Source organism: Eurytemora carolleeae, unplaced genomic scaffold (genome assembly GCF_000591075.1).
Source record: "Eurytemora carolleeae unplaced genomic scaffold, Eaff_2.0 scaffold760, whole genome shotgun sequence".
Taxonomy (NCBI): Eukaryota; Metazoa; Arthropoda; class Copepoda; order Calanoida; family Temoridae; genus Eurytemora; species Eurytemora carolleeae.
This window is the reverse complement of record NW_019396648.1, coordinates 32,785-43,447: the sequence shown is the minus strand read 5'-3', so window position 1 is coordinate 43,447 and position 10,663 is coordinate 32,785. Positions and strand designations below refer to the sequence as shown.

The following is a 10,663-nucleotide window of genomic DNA, read 5'->3' as shown; positions in this document are numbered from 1 at the left end:
GGGCTCACAGGTTTATCACAGTATATATATAGAGAGATTATTGGTATAGATAGACAACTTGGGAATAAAGTTAATTTTATTCCAACAAAAAATGAGACTTCAAGAACATCCTTAAATTCGCTAAGTTACACGAACTGAGGTCAAAACTTACGATTAATCCCTTGGATCAAACACTTTCTTTTGCCGTCTCAAGAATTACGATAATTACTGTTGGATATGGTATAGAACCCAGCAGGGATAACTCAGAACAAGAAATCAAGCACTTATCTCCGAATATAAAAGTTAAGTCACAACATGGATATCGAGATCAAGCGTTGTCGATTAGCGATATCTTACATAAAAGTAAGAACTAATACGGCAAAAATTCCGCTGTTTCTGGTTAACACTGCAGTATATCGAGAGCTTTCATATATTATTACGTTAATTAAAGTTCTTCTAGGTTTATTAACATCAGACGGACTTGTATCCTACATTATAATATATATATAAACGTACTTACATAAAGTATACTCCAGAGAGTAGAAAAATAAATATTACTAGAAGATAAAACATTTTTAACTGAATATCGGCTCAAGGCTAATTCTTTATCTATAGTGACAAACATGGATCAATAAATATACAGACATTTCCTCGCTTTTCAAAAAAAAGTTTTGAAACTTTTTGGTAATTATAAATTTGAAATTGTACAGTGCCAAGTAGAACCCTTAAAACTGCGGCAGTGGAAGACGACATTTAATCAGTCTTGTGTGTATTTGATGTTGTTAATAAGCAAATAGTTTTACTAGTAGCAGGTTCCGTAAACTGTTAGAAAAATCCTAAAACTTTTTTCGTTTAACCGAAAATGACCGAATGCATTTCGGTTAAACCAAGAAAATTATGTGAGAATCGAAAAAAGTTTTTAGAAAAATCAAAAAGGTTTTAAAACAATCGGAAATATTTTTACATTTGCCTAACTTAATACTGATGAGACAATTATCTTAAAGATTTGAAGAAATGTCGAAAAAAATTTTGATAGAACGTGATAATTCATTTTTATTTTACACGCCAGAGCAAAATTCTCTTTTTAGTTTGAAGAAAAAATGAAATCTTTTAAACATAATATTGGGAAGAAAAATGAGATTCCCTCGTATTTTCCCCATTTTTTCTTTCTTTCACTTTTCTTTTCAATAATTGCAGTTTGCCTCAGAGTTTGCCCCCCTTCTGTGTCCCATAAAAACTAAGTAAAGGTATAATGGGTACTAAGGAAACATATTAGAAACTAAATTTGTTACGTAACTTTCTTTTCCTGTAATATTTTAGTGGAAAAAAAGAAAAAAATATAAAATAAAAAGATTAACTTATTAAGAGCTTACAACAAGTCGCCGTTTTTGCAAGAGACGTCATAAAGAATTTCCTTTCTTTCTTTAAAAAACAGCTTAATAAAATCGATGAATATGCACAAATAAGAATTTAAGAAAATGGAGATTTGAAAAAACAGAGATTGCAAAACCCAGCAGCTGAGCTATCATCTGATTTTTGTTAATAGATTTTTGTTAGAATTTAAATTATAAAAATAAATATGTTAAAAAAATGTACTTCTAGCTAATCCATTGTAAAATACGTTTATGAAAATTCGTGTATTGGCTTCCAAAAAAATCGTCTAGCATCGGATATCTTCGGTACATGTTTTAAAGGGCCTCAAAAATGTGCAAATTGCAAAAAAACCCTTAATTTTTCACCTTTTTCATGCATGGATATGAATATGATATGTCGACTGTCTTATATTTATGTTTTTTTTGATATAGGAATAATGTATTTTTTAGGTCAAAACGTTTCAAGCCAACACATCCAATTGTGACATGTCTTAAAAATATTTTGTTTTGCCTAAAAAATTTGTTTTTAATGCTTGCAGTCTTTCACTGTAATTATAGCGGCTTCAAAAACTCAAAATCTCAAAATATTTATGTTTCCATAATCCACTGGGACTTTAAATCCTCCTTTTCGTGCATGAGGCCCCTCCCACCTTCTAGCCCACTGTTCCCTTAGTATGTTTCAGCAAAATGTCCTAAGTTAATTTGGTCAGACCATTATATATTATATCATTGCATTGTGTTGTGTGACGTCATATTTTCTAGGTATTTGACGTCACATGTAACCTGTTTGTATGGCACAGGGTTAGTTCTCAGAAAAAAATGCAATACTATCCAAAAAATGATAATTAATAATTTCTCTAAAAATGGTTTATTTAGAGTTTAGACTATTTTGATTAAAAATTAATTCATCATAAAAACCCTTCGTAGAGAAGTCTTGAAATGAAACCCTGTTACTTGTTTATGACGTATTGCCTGAGTTGATTCAGCAAAATGCGCCGAACCCTCCAGGTGAATTGAGCTTCGCGCATTCTCCTTATTCCTAGAGAGTTCGTGACAGTACATCTTTTCAATATTGTTCTAAACCAGCTGGGCAGGGGGCCTGCCTAGTGTGCATACTGCATATTGCGTTTACACACTGCTGGAGCAGCATTGTTCAGAAAACTTAAATAAGTTGATAATAATACGAATACGAATAATTACAAATCAGAGTAAAAAAGTGAAATGGCGCGGTTAACCAGAATAGGGGACCTAGGAGCCCTAAGAGCGCTGAGCTCTACTATTACCAGCATACAGACTATTAATCAGGGAGAAAAAATGTTGAGGGCATCTATATCTCTTCTCAGGTTTGATTATTTTTAATTTTTTGATTATTTTTATAAAGTTTTGATGGTTTTAACACATTGTAGTCCTTTTATTCAGTCGTATGTATTCCTGGTAGTCTAGTGTACCCATAGTAGTCCCGTGTACCCAGTACTTTGTAACCAATAGTACCATGTGTAATCAGTAGTCCTGTGTAATCAGTGGGCCAATAGTACTGTGTAACCAATAGTCATGTGTAATCAGTATTTCAGTGTAACCAGTAGTCCTCTGTATCAAATAGTTATGTGTATCAAATAGTCCTGTGTAACCAATAGTCAGGTGTAATCAGTAGTCCTGTGTAACAAGTAGTCCTGTATAACCAATAGTCCTGTGTAACTAGCTGTCTTGTGTATCAAAAAGTCCTGTGTAACCAGTAGGTCTGTGCAATAGTAGTCCTGTGGTACCATTGGTACTGCATGTGTGACCATTAGTCATGTGTTACCAACAGTACTATGTATAGTAGTCTTGTGTTACTGATTCTACCAATAGTTTTGTTTTATTGGTAGTTCTGCTTAACTAATAGACCTGTGTAACCAATAGTGCTGTGTTACCGGTAGTTCTGGTGTAACCAGTAGTTCTGTGTTACCAGTATTCCTGTGTTACCAGTAGTTCTGTAACTCTAGCTGTCCTATATGTATCTCTAAAGGGAGGGTTACCTTCAAAGGATGAGACTTCAGAGACGACTTTACAGAATTCGTTTAATCCTTTTTCTTATTTTCATGGTTCCATTTATGTACTAATTTTAAGGCAGGAAACCAAACTTCAACTTTATATCGTCATGTTCTAAGAGTTTCTGTTCGTCTCATCCTGTGTGGGAAACCCTGCATATCTGATGTTGATAATATCAAATTCATTATTTCATCAAGTTTTAAAGTATATAAAATACAAGAAGATCTTAGATCCTGCTGGGATCAGATTACAACTCTACTAGGTTTAATCTATTCATTACGTTATCAAATTTCAACATTTTAAACAAAAACGTAGGTCTTCTTCAGAACTTCTTAGAGCAATCTCAAAAATTGTAAAAGTAGAACATACAGAAACTTGTAATTAAGAAATCTTTGATATATTTTTTGTTCAATATTAGAACTATATTAGGTATAAACATAGATATTGAATAATGACATGTTCTTTCACCTGTGTAATATTTAGATGTATGATGTTCTTGGACCTGTGTTATCTGATAAATGTTTAGATTTATGATGTTATTTGACCTGTGTTATCTGATAAATATTTAGATGTATGATGTTCTTTGACCTGTGTTATCTGATAAGTGTTTATATGTATTATGTTCTTTGACCTGTGTTATCTGATAAATATTTATATATTTGTTATTCTTTGTCCTGTGGTATCCGATAAATGTTTATATGTTTGATGTTCTTTGACCAGTGTCATCTGATAAATGTTTAGATGTATGATGTTCTTTGACCTGTTTTTTCTGATAAATGTTTAGATGTATGATGTTCTTTGACCTGTGTTATCTGATAAACGTTTAGATGTATGATGTTTTTTGACTTGTGTTATCTGATAAATGTTTATATGTTTGATGTTCTTTGACCTGTGTTATCTGATTAATGTTTAGATGTATGATGTTCTTTGACCTGTGTTATCTGATAACTGGAATATCTCTGGTAACTGTTGGTCTCACTAATGATTACTACAACAAGGTATTTTTTTGTTTTACTTCTTATTTTGTACATCATTTACATTATAGATTTCTAAATCAGAATATAATCCAGTAATTTCAGCAACCTAACAGAAAAAGTTCATCGAATACTTGTTAAATCTCCCTCCTTTTCTCCTCCAATAAATGTGTAATATACCATTTATAAAAAACTCACGGAAAAGCCCAGTCTGCTCATTGTTTTGAATTATTTTTAGCAGTGTTTCGGATCCATATCATTTTGATCCGGATCCGAGGTAACTTTTGATTCTGTGAATCGGATTTTCCCTATTAAATGTTATGCAAGGTTATAATTTATAAACTATAGTAATCCTAAAGTTAAAAATGTCGTCATTACTATTATATAAATGTAAACATTAAATTATTAAAGATAATTTTGAAAAATTTTCGTCATGTAAATAATACATTTACGAACCATTTTGGTTTATTTATTCCATGGTTTTGGTTAATTTTTGGCGCTACCCGGATCCATATCAACGTTTCCTGATACGGATCCGGATCCGACCAAATGATACGGATCCGACCGGATCCGGATCCGAAACACTGATTTTTAGAATTAGTTCCAGTTTTATCAAATCATTTCGAAATTTTTTATTCATCTACTTCGTCAAGAAGAATCATTTTTAAGTTTAAATTTTTTTTTTCTACGAATATTTCAAATGTTTTTGTTATCATAAAATTCAAAGGTTGGATAAATATCAAACTAAATGAAATAATAATAGGATTGCATCATTATATGATTCATTCATGGACACTTTACACCTTACAGGATATTAAGGTTTTTAGGATTAAAATGGAAAATTACATGTTAACTCTACACAATACAACCCTGGAAATCCCAGATAAACCAGCTGTAACCCCATACAACCCTGCAAACCCCAGACACACCCCAGAGAAACCCTGCAAGCCTCGAGATAACCCCTGCAAACCTAGAGATAACCCCTGCAATCCTCGAGATAACCCCTGCAATCCTCGAGATAACCCCTGCAATCCTCGAGATAACCCCTGCAATCCTCGAGATAAACCTTGCAATCCCCGAGATAAACCCTGCAAACCTCAAGATAAACCCTGCAAACCCCAAGATAACCCTTGCAAACCTCAAGATAAACCCTACAAACCTCAAGATAAACCCTGCAAACCTCAAGATAAACCCTGCAAACCCCAAGATAAACCCTGCAAACCCCAAGATAAACTCTACAAATCCCAAGATAAACCCTTCAAACCTCAAGATAAACCCGACAAACCTCAAAATAAACCCTGCAAACCCCAAGATAAAACCTGCAAACCCCAAGATAAAACCTGCAAACCTCAAGATAAACCCTACAAACCTCAAGATAAACCCTGCAAACCTCAAGATAAACCCTGCAAACCTCAAGATAAACCCTGCAAACTCCAAGAGAAAACCTGCAAGCGTTCAGATAAACTCTGTGAATCCCCAGAAGAAAAAAAAACTAAAAAACAAGACAACTACTATTCCTGTAAAACCCCTGATCCCAGTAATTTTTCAAATAAAACAAAAAAAATCTGTATAGTGTGTCTACATGTAATTTTCCATTTTAATCCTAAAAACCTTTATATTCTGTCTACAGGGTTTCTCTGGTTGCTTGCAGGGTTTATCTTGGGGTTTGCAGGGTTTATCTTGAGTTATCTTGGGGTTTTCAGGGTTTATCTTAATGTTTGCAGGGATTATCTTGGGATTTTCAGGATTTATCTTAGGATTTGCAGGGGTTATCTTGGGGTTTACAAAGTTTATCTGGGGTTTGCAGGGTTCATCTGGGGTTTACATGGTTTAACTGGGGTTTACATGGTTTACCTGGGGTTTGCAGGGTTTATTTTGGGGATTCCAGAATTTATCTGGAGTTTACAGGGTTTATTTTGGAGGTTGCAGAGGTTTGCAGGGTTTATCTTGATTTTGCATGGTTTATCTGTAGGTTTCCAGAGTTTATGATTTGAAGGGTTTATCTTGGGGTTTACATCGTTTATCTTGGAGTTTGCATGGTTTATCTTGGGGTTTGCAGGGTTTATCTTGGGGTTTGCAGGGTTTATGTGGGGTTTGCAGGGTTTATCTGGGGTTTGCAGGGTTTATCTGGGGTTTGCAGGGTATATCTGGGGTTTTCCAAAGTTTATCAGGGGGTATCTGAGTTGGTTTTCACACCAAGTTGTTTTAAAAATTAAAAGCGCCAAAAAAGTACGACCATTTACATATTGACTGATTCCCCCCTCATTTATTAGACCGGTAGTAACAGTGGTGAGTAATATTTCTGTTTTAAGAAATAATTATTCTAACAATTTACATTCTTTTGTCAAAATATATTTGTTTTAAAAAATAACAATGTTAAGGAAAGAATGATTATTCTTGGAGGAGCTTTTGGTGTTGCCGCGTCTCTATCTGCTGTATGTAACAGGTACAAAATTTTTATAATATTTTTAACAAAAAATCTTGGACCCGCATATCTTTGAGGATCCGGAGAACATAGCGTCCACACAAATTCAGAAAGTTTCAATTTTAGACTCGAGCGTAAAAAAATCAATTTAATTCCAATCAAATCATTCAGATATTACAATCCATAATCATCGATAATTTTTAGACGCACTCGTGTAAAGTTGATATTTCATAATATTTTTTCTCGTTTCATATTCAATATACTTTAAAGGACGTTTATTTGGCCGCTAGGTGTTTCTATGTCTCTACTCGCGATGTTTTCTGGAGTTCCACGTGAAATAGACTCCAACGACACCTAGCGACAAAAAAAATCGTTAGTATAAAAAACATGTAAAAAATATAATGAAATGTACAAATTCGTCGAAAAATTATCGATAATTATAGGTTGTAATATCTGAAAGATTTATTTTGTTAAATTAAATTGATATTTTTACGATAGGGTCTAAAATTGCAACTTTCTGAATTTGTGTGTACGCTACGTTCTTCAGTATGAGTCGTTCTTAACAATTTTCTCCTTATAGACACAACAGATAGAAATGAGATTAGTAGCGATCACCATCAATAATTTTTCGTCGTAACCCCATACCCCTTTCATTTTTCGTGAACACTCCCTTTAAAGTATGGATGGTCACTTTAAATTACGCTTACAGTCCCTTTAAGGCGTTATTTAATTTTGTATTGTTTAGTTTAGCAGCCCATGGTCTACGGAGCTGGAGACGAGGGTTCCTGGTTCCTTGGTTAATATATTATCTATGCATCATTCTTCTTATTGTTATGTTCCTTGCCAGATCATTCTACTTCGAGCACATTAACCTCAGACAGGTAGATACAGGGGGATACAGGGAGATACTGGTAGATACAGGAGGACACAGGGGATACAGGTAGATACTGAAAGATACAGGGGGATACTCGTAGATACAGGGGGATACTAGGGGATCCAGGGGGATACTAGGGGATCCAGGGGGATACTGGTAGATACAGGGGGATACTGGCAGATACAGGGGGATACAGGTAAATACAGGGGGATACAAGGGGATACAGGGTATATTGGTAGATACAGGTACACGCAGGGGAATACAGGGGGAAACAGGTATATAGGTAGATACAGGTATATATGTACGTACGTAGAGACAGAGGTACATGTAGATACAGGGGGATACAATATACCATACACATGTGTACAGGGGGAATACAAAATAAAGATATAAAAAAGAAAATCGACTTTTCTAATGAATTTATTTCTTAGGTTTTCCTGTTCCTAAGTTGTCTGACTCTGTTCTCCTGTTGGAAACATTTCCAGAGACAGTTCGCTCTGATGGCGTTCCCTAGACCAGAACAGGTATACTTCCCTAGACCAGAACAGGTATACTTCCCTAGACCAGAACAGGTATACTTCCCTAGACCAGAACAGGTATACTTCCCCAGACCAGGACAGGTATACTTCCCTAGACCAGAACAGGTATATTCCCCTAGACCAGAACAGGTATACTTCCCTAGACCAGAACAGGTATACTTCCCTAGACCAGAACAGGTTCCTGGTTCAGGGTTCATAATATGATTTTCAAATGAAATACAGTGTGTGCAAGTAAAATATGGTAGACGACCTAAAATTTCTTAGTGCAATCTTCTACTTTCCTAAAGGCGTCTTTTTTTCTTTCATATTTACGATTCTTTGAATAATAAAAATTCTTACTATTTTAGGTCATAGTTGATGTAGAGGCTGTTGTAAGAGATCTGATGGAACAAGGCCAGAGTGCGACCACAACCCAATACGAGGCCGGAAAGGATCTCCCGCCAAAATACGAGGATGTTGAAGACCTCCCACCACAATATGATCCGACAACAATGACCGCAGTTTCTGCTGCTGTCCCCGGACAGTTATCTGAACCGAACACAAAAACCTTAAATTAGAAGTTCAAACCAGTTTTTCAGGTTTTTACTGGTTTTAACCAGTTGTCCAGCTCGTAACTGGTTTATTAATGCATTTTTAAAGTTATCACTGCAAATTGTTATTTTTCACAAAATATGCGTTTTCATTCTATATTTCCGACTGAAACCCGAAATATCACGTATTTCTAGTGAAACTAAAAATTTCAGATAAAAATCTGTGATCTTCACATGATTTTTTTTACCGTATTTCGAACATGTTATGACTACGAAATTATAGTTGCTGATATATATTCAAATATATGAAAATTAATTTTTTAATAGTTTTTTCTTTTGTGTGGCCGTATTTAAACAAACTAGTGAGATCTCTTCTAACTTTAAACTTTTGAAGATAAATCGGTCAAACCCAGGGGGCGGAAACGTCATGAGTGTGTGTGTCTGTACTAAAAGAGTGTGTGTAAAGTTTAACGAACCGAAGGTATATTCAGTACATACTAATCTCGGTATTTGTACAGTTTAGGAGAGTACATTTGTGGATTGTTAATTATTTACTTATAAATAAGTTTAATATACATGTGGTATATTATTTACACATATAAATCATTATTATAACCCAAATTTTCATGCAAAGAATATAATTTGATTAAAGTTTACAATAAACTACTCGTTATTCAAGTTTAATTTTAATTGACAACATTGTTCTGCAATTTCATTGACTTCAGTCATGTTGTGTGTCTGTAACAGAAGAGTGTGTGTAAAGTTTACCGTACTGGTCTGCAAAGCAGTGCGACTGGCTTTCTCATGCCAGACCAGCGCCATTTCCTTTCCCTTTATTCCTATTCCCTGGTCATTCCACTCTATCTATGGAAAGTCACTTGTACCACCTACAAAAAGTGCGCATCCGACCTAAAAAAGTCTGACCTACATATTTGTGTGATCCTTTTGGTAGCACCATCAACTACATACTGACAAGATCTGCATTCTGCAGTTCCTGCGTATGTCAGATTAACAAAATAGTGTACATCCGACCTACAGCTGTCGTTGGTTCGAGGTCGTAGGACGAAAATGCCATAGGACCGAACCATTCTTGAAGTTTCATCTTCTGTGAAAAACCTTTAATTCTGCTGAACTTACTGAACACAAAATACATTGTACATGGTCCAATCCATTCCGTAATAGGTAGATTTGTTATTTCCACATTTAAGAAAATATACTTCGGTCTAGGTTGACCCTCTTAATATGATTCCAAATGAACATTTTTAAGATGGGCAATAAAATAATTTGATACTTTCTCTGCCAAGACTAAAATGTTCGAATTAAGAACGTAAAAAGATTATATTTTAACATAACAACGAATAAAATATAGAGTATTAGTGAATTCTCTGCCCTGCTTTATTATCATTGATATTATTTCTAGCTGTTGGTTAGGTTTAATCTCGAGGTATTTTCTAGCTAGGTCAATCTCGAGGTATTGTCTAGCTAGGTTCAATCTCGAGGTATTGTCTAGCTAGGTTGAATCTCAAGGTATTGTCTAGCTAGGTTCCATCTCAAGGTATTGTCTAGCTAGGTTCCATCTCAAGGTATTGTCTAGCTAGGTTCCATCTCAAGCTATTGTATAGCTAGGTTCAATCTCAAGGTATTGTCTAGCTAGGTTTATCTCAAGGTGCTGCATGACCATGTTCTATCTCAAGGAATCGTATGAAGAGCTACAATCTGTTCTCCATCCTCTCTGAATTCCACCACGTGACCTCCAACCATTGTTACCTGAAGTAACAAATCAATTTCAAAATGTAAACAAAAACACATTTTTATTAAAAACTAGAAGTTGAACAGGAGTTGAGGAGATAGAACTTAGAACCGTTATGTTTCATCAATTTTCTTTGATATTGCCATATAATTTTCCATTTTATGAAACCCGGGTGGGGGGGGGGGGGGGGG

General features: G+C 34.8%; 3 protein-coding genes across 3 annotated transcripts in view; 1 reads left to right on the top strand and 2 right to left on the bottom strand.

The window, feature by feature from the left end:
* LOC111706873 (uncharacterized) overlaps positions 1 to 567 on the bottom strand; it is a gene marked incomplete in the record, with an annotated part of 11,072 nt that extends 10,505 nt beyond the window's left edge. Inside the window, 1 exon segment of the mRNA XM_023479806.1 lies at positions 500 to 567. Within this exon segment, the coding sequence (XP_023335574.1) occupies positions 500 to 552 (53 nt within the window).
* Positions 568 to 2,342: 1,775 nt separating this feature from the next.
* LOC111706875 (uncharacterized) lies at positions 2,343 to 9,046 on the top strand. The gene is made up of 6 exons (XM_023479807.1): positions 2,343 to 2,695; positions 4,294 to 4,378; positions 6,736 to 6,800; positions 7,525 to 7,660; positions 8,085 to 8,177; positions 8,540 to 9,046. The coding sequence occupies exons 1-6, from the start codon at positions 2,574 to 2,576 to the stop codon at positions 8,747 to 8,749; spliced, it is 711 nt and encodes a 236-aa protein (XP_023335575.1). The 5' UTR covers positions 2,343 to 2,573; the 3' UTR covers positions 8,750 to 9,046.
* Positions 9,047 to 10,041: 995 nt separating this feature from the next.
* Positions 10,042 to 10,663, bottom strand: part of LOC111706867 (zinc finger and BTB domain-containing protein 41) — an 8,560-nt gene continuing 7,938 nt past the window's right edge. The window contains exon 13 of the mRNA XM_023479799.1: positions 10,042 to 10,489. Within this exon, the coding sequence (XP_023335567.1) occupies positions 10,412 to 10,489 (78 nt within the window). The 3' untranslated portion in view covers positions 10,042 to 10,411. The remainder of the gene's footprint in view (positions 10,490 to 10,663) is intronic.

Coding starts and splice junctions, on each gene's coding strand:
- LOC111706875 (XM_023479807.1), top strand. CDS start 2,574: ATGGCGCGGTTAACCAGAATAGGGGACCTAGGAGCCCTAAGAGCGCTG. Junction 7,661..8,084: donor AGCACATTAACCTCAGACAG/GTAGATACAGGG, acceptor TTTATTTCTTAG/GTTTTCCTGTTCCTAAGTTG. Junction 8,178..8,539: donor CGTTCCCTAGACCAGAACAG/GTATACTTCCCT, acceptor TTACTATTTTAG/GTCATAGTTGATGTAGAGGC.